Source organism: Cyrtonyx montezumae, unplaced genomic scaffold (genome assembly GCF_038088225.1).
Source record: "Cyrtonyx montezumae isolate F1298 unplaced genomic scaffold, pur_monq_1.0 scaffold_2, whole genome shotgun sequence".
Taxonomy (NCBI): Eukaryota; Metazoa; Chordata; class Aves; order Galliformes; family Odontophoridae; genus Cyrtonyx; species Cyrtonyx montezumae.
Window position 1 is genome coordinate 46,906,484 of NW_027071936.1, and position 21,269 is coordinate 46,927,752.

Here is a 21,269-nt window from a genome sequence, read left to right on the forward strand (position 1 = left end):
GTTGCAGCACAACTCAGCTGGAATGATCTGTCATCAGCTAGCTCAAATGATAATTTTTCATTCCTAGATAAGCCTCAGACATATTTTTATGTGCAGTATAAGCAGTTGGTGATACCTGAGAATTAGGCGCAACAGATAGAGTGTTTTATGCTGCAGCAGATGGGAGTGATGTATTAATTGGCCTCTTACTTGGCTGGCAGGTGTCAAAAAACGGTGACTACTACAGTTTGTAAGTTGAGGTGCTCATAAAGTATTTATGCAGATTAGTGGGAGCCAAAAATAGGCAGATGAAGAACAAATGATGGCTTAAACAAAAACACAGTCTAAAAATCTATTCCTTGAAGAAACTTTATACTTTTCAAAATGTGAACCGTTCCTCAGCTGATCAAAATCAGAAACTTGTCTACAAGTAGGAAAGAATGGTTTTATTTAGCAGTGAAATATATGTACTCTCTCTTAGGATGCATGTTGTGTCCTTAAGTTTGAAGTGAGCTGAGTGAGCCAACTTCATCTCTGAAGTGGATTTATGAATTTTTTTTTTTTTTTGTAAGCTGATTGAGCTAGAGCAGGAAATTTTATGGGAGGGATACAAACCACATTCCCTATCCTGAACTCAATTACAATTTTGTATAATACAGTGCTGTGTCAAACAAGGTGCACCAATTGCTTCCTTGTCTTTTTATCTTCCTTGTCCCTCCTCCATGCCTTGGAATCACAGAATCATTAAGGTTAGAGATGACCTTTAAGATTATTCAGTCTAACCACCAACCCATCGCCACCATACCCTAGACCTAATAAAGTAATTATGTGGTTATTGAGGAATCACCATATAGAAACTCCAGGTGTGAAGAGGCAAGAGCTGAATGGCCAGTCGTACTGATAGTAACTGAAGAAGGAACAACCTCTGCCCACAATCTATTGAGAAATGTCTCTGATTTTCTGCTTCCTAGTGATGGGCACCAGAGTAGTTCTTCCCCTCTTGTGCTCCAGAGATAGTCGTAAGGTCCTGCAATGGAATGAGAGCAGGGACAGCTCCTGGGCCCTGAAGCATTTGCTGAGGGCTGTTCTCCTGTCCCCAGCCTGCTGCTCCTCAAGGAGCTCAGGCATGAAAAAACACCCCACTGATACAGGGTCAAGCTGCCTGCTTTCTTCTCAGCTTCACGTTGATGATCTCTCTGTATTTCTCTGCCTCTGTGTTCCTCTATTTAATAAGCTCAGCTGTTGCCTGTTCTCTTACCCATTTAAATTATGGTGATTTTCCTACTATAAAGCCATTATGTAAAGCACTGCATCCCTTCACCAGAAGCCAAAATACTGTATAATGCAAGTGTTTCATGGCTGTCTCTCTTGCTTTCCTAGTCGATTCCAGTGTGGACGCGCTGGCGGTGTTTATGGCAAGCAGCAGCACGACGGACGTGGTGAATCGCAACGGCCCCGCCACACCGCCCAACACCCTCAGCCTGCGCTCCTCTCACAATGAGCTGCTGAACGCTGAGATCCGGCACACCGAGACCAAGAACAGCACTCCTCCAAAGTGCAGGAAGAAGTATGCGCTGACTAACATTCAGACAGCCATGGGCCTCTCAGACCCAGCAGCACAGCCCCTTCTGGGGAGCAGCTCTGCCAATATGAAGCTGGTGAAGAATGGAGAAAACCAGCTGAGGAAAGCTGCCGAGCAAGGCCAGCAGGATCCTAACAAGAACCTCAGCACCGTGGCCGGCGTCAGTGTGACTTCTGAGAAGTTTGAAGGCAAAGAGCCGATCCCACAGGACTCCTCCAGCTGTGAAATATTGCCCTCGCAGCCCAGGAGGACCAAGAGCTTCCTGAATTACTATGCAGACCTAGAGACATCTGCCAGAGAGCTGGAGCAGAGCATTGCTGAGATGGAAGATAAATCTGCACAAAGCAACAGCCAGGCTTCCACCATTATTGTCAATGGGGAAGTCCTGCCCCAGAAGCAAAACAAGCAGTCAAGCCCAGAGGATGGCCAAACTGCCACGGTGTCTTCAAGCCCTGAGACTAAGAAGGACCACCCCAAAACAGGGGCCAAAACAGACTGCGCACTGCACAGGATTCAGAACCTGGCTCCAAGCGATGAGGACTCCAGCTGGACTACACTGTCTCAGGACAGCGCTTCACTGAGCTCACCTGATGAAACAGGTACGCAGCAGCAGACGCTTGTAGCTGCTTAGTGTTGGAAACATGGGGCTGAGCCTTCCTAGCTGGTGGAAGGAAGGAGTGGATCAGTTCTGCAGTATACTTTAATTGGGATGTGGATTGCATCCAAACGTGGCTGCTGCTGGGCCAGCACACAGCTCCCTTCCTGTTTGGTTTTGAAAAGGCACCATCAGATGTTTTAGGTAGAATCCTAAGAGTGAGGCCTTAAGTTTCACTGTAACTCCAAACTGCTTCAACGGTGTCAGTAATATGCAAATTCCACCATTACCAGTTTACAAATAATCACCTCACTGCTCAGTGGGTGCATGTTATGAGGTGTATGCAATTGGCTTGGAGATGCTCAACTATTGTTATTTGCCTGCAGATGACAAGGAAAAGCTTCTCTCAGTATGAAGAGTTGCTTTTGAGCAAGTATTTTCAGGTTCAGTAGAGATTTTAGTTTTCTAATTCATATTGTTGGGAGCCCTCAGTCATTTGATGATATGCTTTTATGTAAAAGGGAAAGAAAAATTAGTTTGGGCCATTTAACTAATGTGCTTGGAGTGTTTTTGTGATGCAGTTTCTTGCAGTAATTCAGAAGTTGAAATCGTGGCATATTTTGAAAGTCTGGGCTCATCAGTTATTTGGATAGTAGTGGTGACTGCTGTGTGAGTTTTGTTGTGATTTACAACATGTCTATATTATTTTTAAAACTTCAGAGCTCTCATTTTCTCTGGCTAATGGACTTTATCACTTGGGTTTTTTTTAACATCCAAGCAATCTTCAAAGATACGACTTTGTCAAAATGAGGGGAGGCAGTATAATTCTTGAGGGTGATGTGGTGCTGACTTATTTGTAGTTAAAGTGATTTCATAATTACTGTATTGTACCGTTTGGAGGCTACCATGATCCAAATTCACAGCTTCCTTACATGTCTGTAGCATTGGTGACAGCACTTCTGGGTGTGATTGTAACAACAGTGAGTTAGGGCTTTAGTGCAGGAGTTTAGTCACAGCAAGAAGTCCCTACTGCAGTGTGGTGTATAATGGATCTTTCAATCTTTTTTAATGTGTAACAAACCTTGTAGAATTTTTGTAGTATATTCATCTCTTCCTATGAAAAGTGAACATGTTTTCTGTTTACTGAGATTGCTGTTCGAGTTAATATAATTTCTTCAGATACACAATGTGTGTACCATCACTGATAACATTTTCTGGAGAAAACGTCAGTAGGTTTTATTTAACAGTGCCGAGTTTGTTAGCCCTGACTGTGTGCTTGCCCAAGGCTTGACAATGGGAAAATATGGATAGAAAATTTATGTTCAGTGGAAATTAAATTAGCATAATTCCAAGAAACTTAATTAAATAAGGGTCACCCAGGATGAGCTAGTACAAGCTTTCTTTTACTCTTAATTAATGTGTTAAATTTTTTTCTTCCAAGCTGTATGTTAGCACTGTGTAACACCCGAGCTCTTTTGGCACTCAGAAAAGAGGATTTTCTGTGCTGTTTAGGGTCTCTCAGCTGTGTTTGGTCTTCACAGGATGGGTACTACCAGGCCACCACACCTGGGCAGAAGGAGAGCATTGGGTATGGTCTTCAGTCCTTGTGCTTCAGCAGTAAATGTGCTTCAGCAGTAAATGCCAGCAGCCAAAGGGAGAAAGGCATTCAGGAGAAAAATCTGCTAAAGCAGACAGCTTTAGTTATATGGCTTCTGGGAAGGAAAAAAAGATAGAGTTTCAAGAACAGTTAATCCATTAAATAGTGCAGTACAGCAGATGCGTGGAGAATTATTAATGTTCATTCCAGAGATTGTATTTAGCACTTCAGCATGCGTAAGAATGTGAGAGAAATACCATTTACCTCACAGCACACGGTCGAAAATTGCAATATACTGCTTTCACATCTTTTAAATTGATTTGTCTTCCTTTTCCCTCTGCTACCACAAGTCATTATTCAAATCTTGGATGACCAAGTGATTGAGGGTTTGCTTGCTTTGTTTTTGGACATATGTGACTCTGTAGAATTGACTCTTAAGCTTTGTGTGCACTAGGAACACGTTACCATTCAGACAAAATCCAAGGCAGGAATGGAGAGGTGCTTTCAAAATATTTGACTCTTCTGAGTGGGGAGGAAAAAATGAGACAACCAATTCAACCTTCCTACTGGAAGGAGGAAGGCCCTTGGCAGATGGATTTTTATCCCTAGATGAGAATATCAGTCAAAGAGAAGAGTCAGATGGGCAATTCTCCTCCTTTCAGGCAGCACTGTTGCTGAGTGTGATTGCCGTTGAGCAATTGCTCGCCTGCTGCTGCTCTCTCAACAAATCTAGGATGTCAGTTTAATGGCTGGTTACAAATAAACAAGTTCAGCTCAGCACAGAAATGGCAGCAATGAGACTGGCCCTTGGGGAGCAAGAGTTGGGATCTTGTAAATGGAGCCTGCTATTCTGAAATAATAGTGTGCGTGGATAGAACAGCCCTCTAATACAATAAAAATTGCAGCAAATCATGAACTAATCAGAAAGATTTATACCAAGAGTGAGTTCTGCCCTTGATTTTAACCTGCATCTTGAACAAAATTAAAATGAATGTCCTTTAAAAGCTCCAGTTTTCCTTTGCAATACCTATCTGATAGAGACAACAAGGATGTTATTTACTACTGAACACTTTTTCTGTGTTCCTGAGTGTAGAAAATGATTTACGGTAATAGGAATACAGTCAGTTATGCTGTGGATAAGCACAAGTCCTGTAATACTGGGGACAAAATATACTGTCATTTGAACAATTGTAGTATTCCAAGTAAACATCTGACTTCAAGGAATAAGAGGTTTTGGTTCATACCCACTATGTATCCTAATGGCCTGCCAATTTAATAGCAGGCAGTCCTTGTTTTGTTGTTGTTGTTTTAATCCTATGTGTTCTTGATATGTACCTATCAGCAACAATGCAGGTTTTATAGTCTGACTTGACCATTTGCTAACTACTTGCAAGATACTAAAGGTGACTATTGCTGCGTATTTGTACAGGTACTATTCTATATGGGGAGTAACAAGTTGCATGATTTTATTCCTTTTAGCTGTTCCTGTGAGAGATTTTAGGAAGAAAAGGCAAGCAAGTTTAAGAGAAAAAATATCTAAAGGGCCGTGTGGTTATTTATACGGCATTCAAAATAATTACCAGCATCCTTCTAGTAGAGGGTGTATTGAACTTGATAACCTCTGAAGCTCTATTTAGTATCTCCTGGGAACAGACCCTTGCTGCTCTTGGACATTGAGGTCAACCTTCCCTTCTCAGTGCACTAGCTGAATCCTTGGCTTCAGCACTTCAGTGCATGCTCTGGCTAGAAACCCAAAGTTTAGGTATTAAATCAGAGGTGATGAGCACCCTTTTAAATTTGGACACCTAATGAAAACAGATGTATAAATTGAAATAGTGTGCTTAAATGCAGGAATCAGAGAATAGATGTTTTATATGATAGTGAGGCGCATTCGCCCTAACTTTTCTGGGACTATGCAGAAAATGCTTTCCAGGACACGTTGTATATGGGCAGGGTTGTAGCTTCATACTTGCTGTTTACCAGAAAGATAAAGATAAATCATTTTGTGGGAGCCATTCTTTACCTCCCCACTTCCAGGTTGAACTTGGTCTAGTTGCCTGCTTCATGTCCTTGGGTGCCTGCTGTTGGCCCAGGTGAGCAGGTGGGATGAAGACTTGCCTTGTGCAGGAGTGCGAGCTGAACAAGGCACTCTTCATATAGTGCTCACAGAACGAGTGAACTAACTGGATAGAGCCTCCAACATCCTGCAGTACAGGAAGGAAATCAGTTCCCTTCCTGTGTCTGATTTTGTTTTAAAAATTGCTCCTTGAAAATCTCCGTGACGTTGTACCCATAGGCTCCGGGAGTTTTGTCATTTACTTTCTGAACATAGCTCTCTCCATTGTTACATCTCTCTGTGTGCTCTGGGGCCAGTGGATGTTGAGTTGCTGGTTGCCTTCAAGTGGCTATGCCTTTGACTACCCACTGCATCACCATGCTTAGTGCTTAGCCTAAAGTAATGTCAAGTATGTATCTAACTGACATCGCTTCATTCATTGTAATGTTTTCTTGACTGAACTACTGGCTATTCAGTGGGAGTTTAACAAGCTGGACAATTCTGCCTGTGGTATTTCACTTCTTGTTGACGGCTTGCCTTTTCAAGAATAATTTACTTGCTGGTATAGTAAAGTATATAATTCCTAAACTGGGCAAAATCAGAGTCCTGCTTTAAGTGCACTGCTGTTGTGAGTGTTTTACAATAAAGATTTTCCGCTTGGTATAATACATAGTTGTGGGGTGAAATATTGCTTGTTTAGCTAGAGCTTGTGGTGAGACAACTCAGGAAAGTGAAAGCTGGCACTGTACAGCCGCCAGAGTGGAAGCTACAGAGTAGCTTTCAAGATCTTCAGAGCACTAAAAGTTGCATAGTGTCTCTGTAGTGTAGTTTACATTGTTTTGTAATGTTGACGAACGGTCCAACATGGTTTTCAAACAGGGCTCATTGTATCTTTCAACAATGCAGAAGACTGTTCTAAGTGCCTGCAGGGAAAACTCGAGTTTCAGAAGAGGTGAATTGCTTAATGTCTCTTACTTTACTTGCTAAACTATTTTTGGAAGCTTTTCAAGCTTCTGTTGTTCCAGGAATGCAAAAGTGTAATTCCAGAACCTGTGTGTCCTCTTACGATATGAATGCATCTTCTTGCTGAAGTTCTGTGCCTGGGATTGTGTTTCTTTCCAGGTTTCCTCTGAGACCATGGAAAGAGTTCAGTTTCAGGCGGACACATGACCAAGCAAAGAGGAAGGGAAAACAAACTAAGGAAGGGAAATTAGAGAAGATAATGGGAAAAGTCTGGATCCTAATAGCCCTTTCGGAGGGGTGTTAAGGAAGATACACAGAAGAAAATCCACCAGTAACTAATAGCAGACTAGCAGTCTCTCCTTAAGGGGGAAAAAAAAAAGTTTTCAATATATAAAACTGTGAAAGTGATCACAAATTATGACCAAAATTGATCTAGCAAATCGCTGTCTCAGCACTTTTGAATGGCGCATAGAACTCAAGCCAAATTTCAATCCGCCTGATTGATGCTTTAGAAATAGGTGTAGAAATCTATAAGGGAGGGAAGGAAGGTCCGCTGTTACCTTTGGAAGGACTCAGCCTATGGACTGCTGTTCCTTAGGGCAAGTTTGAATGTTTGAGGATAGCTGACAGTGGAAACAGGTGGGTTGGTTGGGCTCTGCGTGCTGACCAGGCACACCAGATCTGGCTTGGTGCTTGTCTGTCTTCTGTGCCACAGCAGATGTGATGGAGGAATAGTACTACCACGCAGCAGGAGTCTGTCATCATTACAATGTGCCTGTTTTATGGAAGCTCATGCAGCTGACCAGGTAGTAACAATTCAAGCTCAAGAGTGCTACAGTGTGGGGCGTAGGTGCAATTCTGTGAGTCTCCCAACTTAAGCAAATCCTGCCTTGTTGCCAGAAAAACCTTGTTGAGTGCAGATCAGAGCCTGGGCTTCTCCAAGCAGATGCAGCAATGCCAGCATTGGCCCCAGTAGCAGTAGTGGGTCTATCCTTCCCTGCTATTGGTGGAGGAGGAGTTGTGGGGTGGGGAGAAAGGTAGAAGGTTGGAAGATAATAATGTGACCTGCTGGAGGGGGAGGCAAAAGGATAATTACTGCAGTTGCTGAGATGAATGAGAGCCTGACAGTAGCTGGACACAGCTGGACAAACCAGAAGCAGGAGTGTTGGTATTTATTAAGTTAGGCAAATTGGGCTACACAAAGACAGTGGTAATAGAAAGGATGGCCAAAAGTGAAAGGAAAGCAGAAGTTAACACTGAGGGTTTTAGAAAGAAGTTTTATTCTTGGGACTTTTGAGAAGCCTTAGAGGTATGGCATTCCAGTGTTTCTGTCTCAGTCAGTGTGTTTGAAGTTGGGATACCCCTTATAGAATTTATTAAAGCTTACTGCAGGCAAAACCTGGGGAGCTTTGGTGAAAAGGTTTTTAATCCTGAAGTACCTTCAGGAGGAAATGAAGTCCTTGCTCATGACTGGATTCAGGCTACGTGGAAGGGAGATGTCCGTGCACAAAGGAGCACATATCTAACTCCCCTGTGCTCCTGCCCTGTATAGCTGCACCTTCTGGCCAGCTTTTAACTGTCCCCAAGTTTGGGGTTCATTTAGACCCAGTTATATATGTGCTTACCTCTCACACAGCTCAGCTTGAAGTGACTGAAATTTAATTCATCTTTAATTAATGATGAGGGATTGCCTCCTTTGAGTCATAACTGTGCTATTGCATATTCACAGAATCCTTCAGCATGTGCATGTGCTGTTGCTGCAGGTAGCCTTGGGTTTGGTGCTGCTGTTGCAGGACAAGGTGGGTACATTAAGACCAGTCCTGATGCATCACCCTTGGCGTGGGTGATGATTGAACACGAGAGGATTTGTATGGTGGGCCTTGGCATGCTGCAGAGAACTTGCTTTGAACTTAGCCCTTGCTTGAGTGTGGATGTTTGGTCCCTGCCTTGAAGCCTTTTCTACTCAGTCCCATGAAAGCACATACATTTGCAATTAAGTCTCAATTGCTTGATATCAAGATGTGTGAGGCCCCTGGATGCTCAACATTAGGCTGTAAATGTCCAGTACCAGGATGCCACAGAACTCAAGATAATGACATTAAGTAGGCTTCCTGTAGTGTCTGAGGTCTGGATTTCTAAAGCCTAGCTAAGCATGTCCTTCTGTTTGCATGGTAGATGTATCCTTGATACTTCAGAGATGAGAAATCCTAGAGCTGGGGGGGATAACAGCCCCAGATCTCAGGCATGTATTTTTGCTGTCTGCTTGCTGTCTCTGGGGCATTTGGAACTTAAATCAATTTTTATATGATATTATGTTACTAGAATGTTTTTTAACCACTATTTATTATGTTGTTTATGTTATGCCTGCATCATTTCATATCCTGGACTAATTTATTACTCAGATTGTACTATACAGTCTCAGTACTATTCAAGTAACTGTCTTAATGAAACTGGTATTGTTGTTTTTTCCCCCCCCTAATCAGTGTCATAGTTTAACTAAATTAATTCTTCCTATTTTCTTAGTACCTCCTCAGTCAAGATTCCACAGGGTTAAATTTAAAAATTAAACACATCTTCAATTATTTATTCAGATATGTTTGCAGTACACTAACATAGGTGCAGTAGCACTGTCATAACACTGAAGTAAGAGTTGTAAATCTGCGTAGTTAATTTGTTTCTTGTTTGTGTATAAGTGAGCACTGCAGGATAAGATACTCTAAATCTAAGGCTGTAGTTGTTTTGGTTTTTAGAAGTGGATTTTGGCCTTTCTGTGAACCTGAGAAGTTTTCCATAATGAATAAAAGAGCCCTTCCCTCTTCCCCATCTCAAAATAAATGTATGATTCAGATTGCCCAAATTAGTTTTTAAATTAGAATATATTCCCACTCAGAATTTAATTTAATTTTACCTTTACTCGGCAAGAAAGCGAAAGTCAGTTGCCCTGGTCATTTTGGCTGATATGATTCTTGGCTTTGCTTAAATTATTGATTATAGCAAGGGGAGGGACTTTCTGATGAGAACAGTGCTCTAGCTAATAGAAGCTTTTCACTAAATCAATTTCTACCATTGCTGCAATGCACCTTCAGGGAGTTGGAGGTTATCAGCCTTAAGAAGAATTTTGTCCTCAGTGTGTGGATCTTTGCCATACATTTTTCTAAACCTTTTCTTTTCACGTTTATACAGACAACTAAGGAAAAAAAAAAAAAGAAAAAAACACCATAAATATATTACCAGGGTTGGTTTGCAGGGTGAAGGGCTGTTCTGGTCCAAAGTTGAGCTGATTAAATCTTGATGTGATTGATATCTGAGTGCTTGTGGGCTGAAAGTACTGTTTCAAAAGCTTGTCTCCTGAGCAGAGTCGGTCAGAAAATACATCACTGTCTTGCAAGCTGGAATCAATTCAGTAGAGAGTACCCTGAATGCACACACTGCTGCAGTTCCTCTGTAGCAGACTCTCTTAGGTTTTACTGGCTTACTAGAAAATGTTGTCATTTATACAGTCAACATGTGGTGTTTCCTCTATTATTTCTATCTTTAATTGAGTGAGGTGGCTTTTCTTTTCTCCCACCCAAAGCACTGTTCCTTGTTAGACTAATTAAGTAAGTGTCTGGTTGAACATAGCAGCGTATTTTCCCTATTTGAGCTGGAGACTGATTTTGAGGTGCTGTACAGAAGGAGAATGAAGCTGTTGGGACATGTACAGAGCAAACTTTAAGGATGCTGGTAGCAGATAAGTACATGTTGAACTGTATGGGAGCATCTGATAACTGTAAGTAGCATTTTCTTTTCTCTTTTACTTTATCAAAGCTCTGGGTTATAATGCCTCTTAGCCCTAGGTGTTGAATACAGTTATTTGTTAATAAAAATTCAATGGAAGATCAGCTGATACCTGACAAAGCTTAAACTGCAGGGTAAATACTGTAGAGATGTCTTTCCAGCTGCTTACCATTTAAGTAGTGAATTGACAAGTGATGTTTTAGACCTGTGTTCGTTTTTACGTAGGTTTAAAATCCATGATGAACTGGTCTTCTGTTCTCTCTTTTACACGTCACAAATAGCTCCCATGGATCTTCTTTATTTAACACAGCCCAGGGTCAAGGGGGAGTCTGGCTAGATAAAAAGCAGCACCTCTAGTCATTCCCTGAAGTTCAACATAATGCAACTTCTGATACACAGAGTGAGGTTTCAGGGTTAGGAAGGTGAGGTGTTTATAGCCAGTATTTGATTGCTATTTCTCAATGAGTGTTGACTGGTATCTTGGACGCTTTTCTGTTAATTTTTAGTGGACATCAGTTTTGCCAGTCCTAAAACAGTCAGTTGAAGTTGATCAGAAGAATGATCTTTGGTCCACATAAAACCTTACTACACACAACTTTCTGTCTTCATCTGTATTCACTCCAAAGGAGTAGTAAGAAATAGTGATCTGCTTAGGCTTTTGTGTTTAAAAGAATAATAAAACAAAAATTCAAATGTTGGTTCCTTCCCTGTAGGCAAGCCAATATCATTTATCACACACAGTAGCTATAGCAGGTTTTCAAGGTAATGTTTTGAGTTAAATTACCTTGTTTTCCTTCATGCTTAACTAAACCAGAATAGTGAGATAATGAGTCTCCTTTTTTTTTTTTTTTTTTTTTTTAATTTTTTTCCTCTGGAGCCTGCCAGCAGATCAACTAAGGAAGTTTTAGTCTCCTGACTACACAAATTTCCCTTGGTTAATTGTGCTGAAACTCAGTCAACTGTTAACAAAGAGACATGAAGAATAGGAAGAATACATAAGAACAGAGATTTCAAGACTGAGCTTCTGCTTGCATAGAATAAGTTTGATTGTTATTTATTTAGTCAGTCATGCAGTCAGGCATTTGTGTTTTGGTGGGGCTTTTTGGGTGGTGGGATGGGTGGTTCTGTGGGTTTTTTTTTTTTCAATAATGGGTATGTTGGGCTTCGCGAAATTCCATTCTGTATGTGTAAGAAATAAGGCTCTTTTGCAATTATCAAAATGAATGTGTGGTCATTAAAAGAGAAGCTTTTTTCTTTATTTCTCTTGATTCCATACCATAGTGGAATTCTCCCAAATAACTGTACTCTGGATTTTTGTACATTAACTATACCCAATATTTAACTTCTCGATAAGTTCCTCTAGCCTTAGATTAACTAACCCCAAGACTGATCTTTAGGGAAAAGTGTAGTTTCTTAAGATGATCATTTAGCGAGTAGGTAGCTGTTCCATTCTCTGTTCCTCTGTGACTTTTGTCCACTTCAGCTTCACAAGGTTTTGGTTTGGAAGACCCGATCCAGAGAACAGCAGAGCACAGTTCAGCATGCTTAATGCTTCTCAGAGAAAAGCTGCCTCTTCTGGGTGTTCATGTGCTCCTAACAGTGCAGAATGGGGGAGCCCTTTCTGAAGTCTCTCTGCCAGAAGTAGATAGAGATGCTCTCTATACGTTTGACTGACCACTTCTTCCAAATCTCACTTACTTTGGTATAATAATTATTTACCAATAGTTTTAAAAAAGATGACAGTCTACCACTGATTTAAAAGCTGTGCTGCCTGCAGAACACACCTAAAACAGACTAGTAATAGTAATTTCTGGTTCTATTTTTTTTAACTTTTTAAAACTTTTGCTTTATACCTAAATACATTAAAAAAAAAACCAACAACTTTAGGTGAGGGATTATATCGAGCATTTGCAAAGCAGGTCTGTTTTGTTTCCCTTAAATGTTACTCTTTTTATTAACAGTGGATTTATTTTATATCCTCTTCATAATTACGAAAGAATGCTTATGCATATCTTGCATTTTTAAAGATTGTTTGTTAGTACTGGTGAATAGGAACGGTTGCTTCCATTTACACCAAATAGTGAAATTAAAAACAAAATGCTAACAGAGCTGTAACATTTCTCTTGAAAGAAATATACCCTGTCAGCAAGCAGTAGTATGAAAAGAATGCATCTTCAGAAACAAGAATCCATTTAGGTCATTGTTCATCTTTTAGTGTTAAGGTATTACTCTTATTTAATTCTTCCAGCTTTTTTTTGGTAGACATAAGATATTCTATGGTTTCTAGTGGTTTTTAGGTTTGTTTTTTTTTTTTTTGGTGGACTATCTTGAGATTTTTCTCTTAATTTCAGGAGTTGGGGACTTGAATGTCATGATAAAATATAAAATTCTAAAAACTATCAGAGTACTGAAAATAAACATACATTTATAAGAGTAGTATTTTTTTCTGTTTCTGCTTTTAAAGCATCAAATAATACTTTTTTGAAAGCCTTGCAGCTTTAATTCTGCATTGATGAACAGATGTAACACCTCATTCTGTAATAGGGTAGAGGTTTTCTGTGAAGCATGGTTTGTTTTATAACTTGATGGGTAATGTAGTGGTCCAAGTTTAGAAGGGAGAAAAAAGTTCTCATTCTGGTAAAGCTGCTGCAAAAGAGTCAGCTTAAAGTCAAGCAACTGAAATTATTCTGCCTTCAATGATTTTTTTTATTTTGGCTTATTGCTTTAAAGATGCCATGCCAGGATTGGATGTTGTGCTGCCCAATGGTCTTTTATCTGGGCTAATCCTGTTCAGAAGGTGACAGAACTCACTGGGAAGTCACTATCAGTGAAGAGACAGTGAATTCCTAACTGCATCTCACATCCAGTATGTTGCTGTCATCTCCTGTCTATGAAGTTTTGCAGAACACAGATAATACGGGAAGCAAGCCTGTAAAAAAAATTACTGATGTAGCTCTCTTGAACTGTAATAAATGGTCTTATGTAGAAGCCTGTATTTTAAGCAGTTAGTGACATTAGCTGCAATCATGTCAAGGGAAATAGGTGAAGTTAATCTGCCCCTCTCCACCAAAACACTTAAATATTTTTCTTGAGCAGCAGGCTCTACACTAATTACTAGATCAGATTTGCTTATAGTTCTGGGCATTTCTGACAAGTCCTTTTCTTGTTTCTATTTAAACCAGGTATATATACTTGCCTGTGAAAAAAATGTCCCTCTTTTAAATTGCTCTGTACTATTTAGTATAAAAGTAGTAACATCATCCTTTTAAATATATGCTAATATAAAATTGAAAGTTAAAAAAAAATCAGAGGGATAACAATATTCAGTCCTGTAACTCCTGCATTGCTACTGTCCACTATTTCCAGTGCAAACATTATACTGACTTGAAGCTCAAGCTTGCAGATGTGGGCTATAGTTTTGTATGTCACTGGGTAGTTCACCAGCTTGTAAGGATGGCTGTTCTTTAATGGATCTCTTCTAACAGGAGTTGGTAGCAAAAACTTACTGGTGGAACAGAAGTAAATTAAAAAGAAAACCAAAATCAGATCTAGTGTATAGAGAGTGGTTCTCCTCCTTACATCTTTTGCCCGTTCTACTGTTGATGGTTTTGGGCTTTCAGACCTGGTATGTCATTCACATTATCTTTTTAATTGCTATAGATAGACTTTTCTAACATGAATTTATTTAATCATTTTCAATCTCATCTGTACTTCTGGCATCCACAATATCCTGTGACCATGAGTTCCACAATTCAATTATGTGAAGCATGAAAAAGTACTTCCCTTTGTTATAAAATTGCTCTCTGATAATTTTGTTAGGTGTCCCTTGCGTTACTGCTATAGGAAGCAGTAAATAACAGTGAATGTTCATTTCCTTTCCATCCTTGCCTTCTTCACACCCTTTGTAACTACAGATGTGTGACGTTCATCCCTCCACCCCAGGCATCCAGGCCTGGGGCCCCCCACACAAGAAAGATGCTGTGCTATTGGAACGGGTCCAGATGAGGACCATTAGAATGATCAGAGAGCTAGACCACCTCTGCTATGAAGAAAGGTTGAGGGTACTGGGCTTGTTTAGCTTGGAGGAGAGAAGGCTCTGGGGAGACCTCGTTGTGGCCTTACAGTACTTGAAGTGAGTGTATGAATAAACAGGAGGGAGAATGCCTGTTTACATGGGTTGATAGCAATAGGATAAGGGGAAATGGTTTTAAACTAAGACAGGGGAAATGTTAGGAGGATGATTTCCACTCAAGAGTGGTGATGCGCTGGAACAGGTTGCCCAGTGAGGTTGTGGATGCCCCATCGAGGAATTCAGAGCAAGGTTAGATGTGGCTCTAGGCAGCCTGGCCTAGTGGTGGCAACCCTACTTATGGCAGGGAAACTAGATGATCTTTACGGTCCTTTGCAACCCAGTCCATTCTGTGATTCCCTTTTCAGTCTTTCTCCGGGCTCGGCAACACTCAATGGCTCCATCTGGAGAAGTGCTTTTATATTTGTGTTATCTATTTTTATGCTGCTTCTGGTTCAACTATGTCCATTTTTATAATAGGGTGAGTGGACATGCATGTGCTAGTCCCATGGTCATGCTAATGCATGTCAAAGCAGCAGGTAGGAGGAGTTGTTTCTTGATACTAGTTTCTAGCATACAGTCAAGCTATTATTTTCAGAATTCTCAATGATCATGTTCCTTCCAGAGTAGCAGGAGGTTATTTATTGCCTGTCACTGTGTATGAGCATTTTAAGTAGCAGAACAGAAGAGTAAGAGGTGTATGAATAAAGCTTTATAACAATTGTTACAATTGAATTTATAACAATGTAGAGATAGGAAATAAGCCTCCATGCAGTGGTGGCCCCTTTGCTCCATCGACATGTTTCTCTCTCCCATGGGATATGAATCATAGAATCATTAAGGTTGAAAAAGACCTCTAAGATCATTTAGTTTAACCACACCCACTAACCCATGTCCCTCATTGACACATCTGCATGTTTCTTGAGGACCTCTAGGGACAGTGACTTCAACACCTCTCTGTCCAACCTGTTCTGATGCATTGCTATTTTTTCCTGAGAAGTATTTCCTAGTATCCTACCTGAACTTCCCATGGCACAACCTGAGGCCATCACTTCTCATCCTTTTGTTGTTACCTGGGAGAAAAGTCCAACCCCCACATTGTCACAACCTTTTTTCAGGCAGCTGCAGAGAGTGATAAGGTCTCCCCTGAGCCTCTTTTCCAGACTGAACAATCTCCCAATAAGACTCAGTTCCCCTGAAGCAAGATTCCTTTTGAAAAGGTTACAGTTTAGAAGGAGGAAAAAAAAAGTCTCAGAGCTGGAATAATTGGAAACAGGTGAGTTTAGAAGCTTCAGCAGAGCCTTAGCTCCTGGTGTGCCTGAATTTTTCATGAACATATTTGTTTTAGACAAGCTGTAGACCATGAGGTCTGTGATGCATTGCCTCCTGTGCTTGTGCATTATTTTGTACCTAAATGCCTCTAATTCTAAGGGTTTTTTGCCATAACTTCTACTGCCTTTTCTTTGAAGCAATGGATACATACAGTGAATTTGGAGATGTGGGGACATTGGGTTTCTAAATTCTGTGTTGAAAAAAGGAACCCTTCAGGTTATTCTCTAATGCACATTTGACTAGCCTTAAAGTAGCAAAGTAATGCACTATATAGATTGTCAAAATCCTTCTAATGATGGTACTAAATTGGGCAGGACGTGGTAGGAATACCTTTTTTGCTATGGAAAGGAGGACCGAGTGTGAAGAGCAGCGCTGTGCGTGGGACAAAAGGGGACCCAGTGCTTGAACATGCTGGGAGGGACAGTGACTGGTCTGTCCTTGTGCCCTTATCTTATACTTGGGTTTGGGGAGCTTGGCCATTGCTCTAGGCAAGCAATTTCGGGCAACTCACGCCTCTCTTCCTTCCTCTGTCCCACTGTGTTTAAAATGGCACTCCAAACTCTCCTGCTGTGCAGATAGATTCATTGGTTTTATGGTGATCTGGAAGAACTGCCACGCTGTGCCATGCATCCACATTGTCTGAGGGATATGCAGAGCTTGTGCAGGAGATAGGAAACAGCTCTTCTTGGAGTTTTTACTTATTCTAGAAGTGAAACATTTAATTTCAGAGAGTAACTCAGTTGTAATTCAATTTTATGTTCTGTTTTCATTGAATCATTGAATTCAGTTGAAGAGATTTTTTTTTCTTTGAGTGCATTTGCACAGTGCTGTGAATGAAACTGTCAGAGAGCAATTTCAGCCAAGCTGTCGTTGGAATTGTATGTCTGTGCCACTGGCCATCTTCAGTGGCTCTTAATTAGCCAACCACATGCACAAGACCCACTTAAGAGAACTTCTTTACATCTTCAGGCTCTATCAGTATATTTATGCAATACATTCTCCAGAGGAATGCAGTCTTTCCTTTGATTCTCTACATTGTTCCCTCCTGAATTTGGTAGGCTTCATCATATTTTACCTTAAGAAAATTATGAGTTTCCTGGTACCTTGCTTCTAATACAGTTTGTTTTTTTTCCTGAAGTTCATATTCTGAAGGGAAAAGAAAATGCTGACTTTGGAATTTCTTCTTTCGTGATCTATCTTATTATTTCTGTCATTCAGATTAAAAAGATGCACTCATGCCAGCAAATTTAAACTATTGAGGTTCCTTATATTCTTCCATTGGAACAAATCTGTTACTGATGGCAGCACAGTGGACTGCATGATTTCAGTACGTGACAGCAAGTGTGTGGTGGTTGGGTAAGGGAATGAGATCACAGAACTGTAGGGGTTGGAAGGGACCTCTAGAGATCAATTGGGTCCAACCACCCCCCAGCTCTGTCATTCATGAGTAGCATCAGCAGTGAGCTGAAGGTAGAAGGGTGACCCCAGAACTGCTCGTGTCTGCATCCAGTCCAAGTCAAGCTTGATAGCTGTAAGTCAGAAGGTATTGAACTCGGTAATGTGTGGTAAAACAGGCTTCTACCTGGAAATGAAGCCTCATGGTGCATTGCTTCCTGTGTGGAGAATCAAGGCTGCTGAGGTGCTAGCATAGCCCTATGCTGCACACTGGCACTGCCTGAAGCCCCATGATACTGCCTGCAGAAGGTGATGCTGGCAACACTGAGTCCCTCTGACACAGAGCTTACCTCTGCTCTGCGGACTTCTTCACATAATAAAGACAGCTTAGTTTAACTGCTTCTTATGTCAGTATTTTTATAGGCTGAATCTTGCTGTTTGGTTTGATTGTTCCAGATAATTTTTGTTTATTGCTCTAAATGAAACAGTAATGGTCTCTTCTGTGAATGGCTTGGCACGTATTGATTTGCACTGATCAGACAGTCAGGCTCCGTATTTTAGTAGAGAAATACGTAAATTTTAGAGGAGCCACCAAACTGATTTTTCCCTGCTTTTCCTACAAATATTGGCAGCTGTTGCTAAGACTGATGAATTTTCTGGGGGTAGGACTCAGGGTGGGAGGGGTTTGCATTGGGATGGCTGGGCTCTTGTGCAAATTGATTTTCCTGTGCACACGGATTATGCTGCTGCAGTGCGTGTGCAAACTGCAGCACGAGTCCTGCAGTCCCCGCTCTGATGGCTTATCCATTTTTCATCATTAGATCAGACAAAAAAACCCTCCTAAAAAAAATATAAAGTAGTTAAAGAGCACATGCTTCAGTCTTGCTCCCTATGGCAAATGTCATAGAAAAAAAAGGTATTATGCAAAAATCAGAAAAGCAGATGCAAAATGCTGCTGGATCATTTCAGTCCCAAAAGCTAATTTACAAGACCACTCTTATGTGTTTGTTGATGTGGAAGAAAATATTGATCTGGATAAATTTGGTGGTGAAGATTGTCGCAAGGCAATCATGCACATTCACCATGGATTTAGAACATATTAGTCTGCTGTGTTGAACAATTGTTATTTTTAATTAAAAGCTTTGGCCACCTGGTGGAAAGAACTAGTACTTCAATTAAGTAAGAAACACATATTGCTGGTCCCATACAATGTGTGTTTGCTTGCAGGAATAACTTTCTAAAACAAATTATGTTTTAGAACATATTATGTTTAGAATTATTTAGAACAAATTATGTTTAGAACATATTATCTGATTTCATGCAGAATTTAGAAGAGATCTTCCAAGGTAAATGGTGTGCTTCGTTTGCATGCTGTTTGAGACTGTATCTCATTTAAGCACAGGGTTGCCAACAGGGCATTCATTTGTGTGATGCTCTCGTTTGGGACTCCGTTTTGACTCCTTTTTACCCCACTACAGTGGTACCTGTCAGTTCTTCCTGGATTCTGGGCTCAGCCAGTGTGCTGTGTTCCTCAGCAGCAGGTTGATTCCAGCTGGCAGCTAAGCTGCTCATTTGCCCCCCAGCAGGATGGGTAAGAGAATCCAAGACAAAAATTGAAAAGAGTCAAGATAAAGATAGTTTAATAAGCTAGGAAAAGCAATGAAACAAGTGATGGAAAAGCAGTCACTCACTGCCTCCCGCCAGCAGACCAGTGTCCTGCCAGTCTCTAGCTGCCCACACCCCAAGAGAAGCAGAGAAGGCCTTGATCCTGCAAGCACTGTTCAGCAACTGCTAAAGCATAGGTATGCTACCAAGGCTGTGTTGGATGCAAACCTTAAATATAACACCATATGGGCTGCTATGAATCACAGAATGGTAAGAGTTGGACGGGACCTCTGGAGATCACCTAGTCCAGCTCCCTGCTAAAGCAGTTTCCCTACAGAAGGTTGGGTTGCACAGGAATGTCCTGGCAGGCTTTGAATATCTCCAGAGAAGAAGACCCTGCAGCCTCTCTGAGTAGGCTGGTCCAGTGCTCTGTCACCCTCAGAGTAAATACAGGAAATTAACTCCATCCCAGCCAGACATCCTCACAGTTGTCTGACTCTTATCAGCTCATTTGTCAAAAGAAGGCCATCTCTTGTGAGATAAAGCTTTTGCAAGAGCTGTAAGTGTGCTTCCGATACCATACCTTCAGGCAGTGGTGACAGCCTTTGTTGAGGTGTTCCTTCCTCCATGTCATGTGCCTCAGAGGCATGGGGCTGTGCTGCCATTATTGTGTTCTCCTCCATCCAGGTGGGATGCACCTTACCAGAGCGTCTCCTTGGCCCACAGCAGCCCTCTGGGGCACCTCCAAGTCTCATTCCCTACCTTTGTCAGATTCTGCTTGTTTTGTGTCTGGATGGGTTTTTTTTGTTGTTGTTGTTAGCAAATGGGTTACTCCTTTTCCTATCTGTTTGGGCCCATTTTCCTGGAGGGAGCATTTCCTCATGACACTTCTTAGGTTCTTCTTCCTGCCCCATTAGTAACAACTCCTACAAGTACAGAGAAGCTAGTTTCTTGTAGCTTCACTTCTGGTCTGCAGGCTGTACTGACCTGTGCAAAGATCTCACAGAGCCCCAGAATTCTTCCTCTTATACAGAAGAGGCACTGCTGTCCTGGATGCTCAACAGAGCCACTATCAACTGATCCTTAAGGACACCAAAGCTTTCTTCTCCCAGGGCCCTTGGTTTTCTTCTGTTACTGTGTTAGTTCTTCAGTTCTTTCATCATCAGCTTGGGTTTTGGTAGTTGAAAGGGAGAAAATGTCAGGGCATGGGCTGAATGTTTTGTGTTGTTTTGTTATTTTTTTTCCCCTGAATGTTGACTAATCTGCTTTCCTCTCTTCCCTGAGATTAGTCATCTCCGCTTGAAATGCCTGTAGGAATTCATATGGCAGGACAAAGACCACACCACATTTTAAAGAAGGAAAGAATAGAACAGGTGATTAATCCTGAGCTTCTTTAGGATTTTTAAGTTGCTGGGCTTTTCTAATTACCATTTGTAATGCAGGTGGTCAGAATGACAGTTTGTCTTGGCACAGATTGTGCCTGATTGCAGACATGTCTGTAAATCCTGCATTTCAGCACTTTTTCCTGGAATCTGTTTGGAAATCTTTCTGAGTTCCCAAGATGCAAGCAACTGGTTCAGTAGTTCGATGAGGACTGGGTTGGCATGACAACCTGTTGCATGCTGTGAGGAAAGATTGCACCAAATGACCAGCTTCTGCCTGTTTGTCACTCCTTGTTGAGTAATGTTCCCCAAATTAGACAGGCTTCTCTGATTTATTACTATTTGTCCTAGTGACTTGTGTTTTTGCTGCACTTATTTCTGAGATAGCATCAGTGCAAGAAGCATGAATGCTTGGGAGAGGCTACCTGCTGACTGTCATTACTGTGAATTATGAGAGTGGGTGATGCTGTCAGTTATGCTGTAGTGCACAGTGAGAAGAAAATTCGTCTTTTGAGTGTATTTTTGTTAAACCTGAGCAGCCTAAATTTGTACATTGAACCCAAATCAGGGAATAAATGTGATAAAAAAATATTCAGGGTCTGTGTTCTTATTGTTGTGCTGTTTCATAGGGAACACTCATTTATCTTTGTTTGCCTTCATTTATTAGTTCAACATGTCTTCCTTTCCATTCCTATGTCTTTCCTGATGTTCAATGTGCATATGAGGGTAGGTGGAGAGAGTACTGTGCTCCCTTTGGGGTTAAAGACCAAATCTGTGGAAATCAGTGGGGTCTTCTCAAGAAGATTCTGTTTCTGGTTTTTTCATTTAGCTTGATTTTTCTTTAGGCCCAGGAGATAGAAGTAAAACATTTTTATTTCAATATCTTAGAAGCTCTGAAGAGTAAAGAAATGCTTTCCTCCACCTATTTCATTTTTAA

At 41.0% G+C, this 21,269-nt stretch overlaps 1 protein-coding gene across 10 annotated transcripts in view; it reads left to right on the forward strand.

Annotated features, from left to right (window-relative positions):
• The window catches only part of APBB2 (amyloid beta precursor protein binding family B member 2), a 149,645-nt gene that overhangs the window by 63,422 nt on the left and 64,954 nt on the right, over positions 1-21,269 (forward strand). For all 10 annotated transcript variants that reach the window (XM_065737114.1, XM_065737120.1, XM_065737116.1 and 7 more), the window contains one exon: positions 1,360-2,160. In XM_065737114.1, the coding sequence (XP_065593186.1) occupies positions 1,360-2,160 (801 nt within the window). The remainder of the gene's footprint in view (positions 1-1,359; positions 2,161-21,269) is intronic.